The following is a 1,190-nucleotide window of genomic DNA, read 5'->3' as shown; positions in this document are numbered from 1 at the left end:
ATTTCCCACCGCCGCTCAGGCTAGCGGGCAAACGCAGGCGTAAGGACTGGGGTTATAAACCCTAATTAAATCTTGATGGTGACGAGTTAAAAGGCCAGGTGAAGCAGAGCGTGGCATGGGATTCCCGTGAGTTTTATTGCTCCGGTTATTCCCTTTCCAACAGCCTCCCCGACCGGGTTGCGAACTGGAGCAGCACCAGTGACCGTGTCGTGGCAACAGGAGACCCCGAGATAAAATGGTTTGCTCTCGCTCAGGTGCATAATTTGGGTTATAATCTGTTGTTTTCCTCTCTCTCCGCATGCGAGGGTGTGAAGCGGGCTGGCAAAAGGAGTTGGAAATAATCACTGGGCTGAGCCCATCCCGCTTTGGGAGGCTGCTGGGGAAGGGAACGCAATCCCACCGGAGCTCTGCGTGGGGATGCTCCCCTTCCCCCGGGGCTGGTGGGAATCCCCAAACCCCTCCTGGTCCTCGCTAGTCCCTGGGGATTGCCAACCCCTGTTTGATGGCAAAGCCGAGGGGGACCCACGTCCCATCGCCCTGCAGAGCGGGATGGAGCGTGCTCTGCCCCATCCTCACCCCCCTCCTCTCCCCCAGCCCTTTATTTTGTGGTTTTTTTTGTGGTTAAATAACCGTTTCTCGGGTACCTGCCACCCAGATGCTCAGAAGAGGCCGCAGTCCTTGAGGTTTTCTTTGATGATGACGTCCGTGACGGCGTCAAAGACGAATTTGACGTTCTGCGTGTCTGTGGCACAGGTCATGTGGCTGTAGATCTCCTTCACGTCCTTTCGCATGTTGAGATCGAGGAACTGGGTCTTGATGTAATTGCCCGCGTCTTCAAACGTGTTGGGACCTGCGGAGGGAAGAAATGCTGCTGAGCTGCTCCCACGGGAGATGAGCGTCAGAGCCGGGCGAGGACCGGGGGATGCTTAAGGCTTTGTTTTTAAGACCTAGATCTAAAATCTTCCTCCTCTGGAGGAAGAGGAGGAGAAGAGCCAGGTGGCAACTGCACCTAGCAAAGCAATTTAAAAAAAAAAGAAGCCATTTTATCCCATTTCTATCCTTCCAAACACCATCCCGAGGTCACATCTGTCCTCTCCTCTGCTCCTACTTCCAGGGACTTGACTTGATCCCAGCAAAACCCAAACCCGAGGTGCTGTGGCTGCGTTGGGACCACGCGGTTCCCCGGAGAT

General features: G+C 54.9%; 1 protein-coding gene across 1 annotated transcript in view; it reads right to left on the bottom strand.

Moving 5' to 3' along the window:
- Nucleotides 1-659: 659 nt before the first annotated feature.
- LOC104169420 (guanine nucleotide-binding protein G(t) subunit alpha-2) overlaps nt 660-1,190 on the bottom strand; it is a gene marked incomplete at its 5' end in the record, with an annotated part of 744 nt that continues 213 nt past the window's right edge. The window contains one exon of the mRNA XM_009710334.1: nt 660-850. Coding sequence (XP_009708636.1) covers nt 660-850 — 191 coding nt within the window. The remainder of the gene's footprint in view (nt 851-1,190) is intronic.

The sequence above is a fragment of the Cariama cristata genome, unplaced genomic scaffold (assembly GCF_000690535.1).
Source record: "Cariama cristata isolate BGI_N322 unplaced genomic scaffold, ASM69053v1 scaffold14521, whole genome shotgun sequence".
In the NCBI taxonomy this organism is placed as follows: domain Eukaryota; kingdom Metazoa; phylum Chordata; class Aves; order Cariamiformes; family Cariamidae; genus Cariama; species Cariama cristata.
The sequence above is the reverse complement of the archived record's forward strand: the minus strand, read 5'-3'. Positions and strand labels throughout refer to the sequence as shown.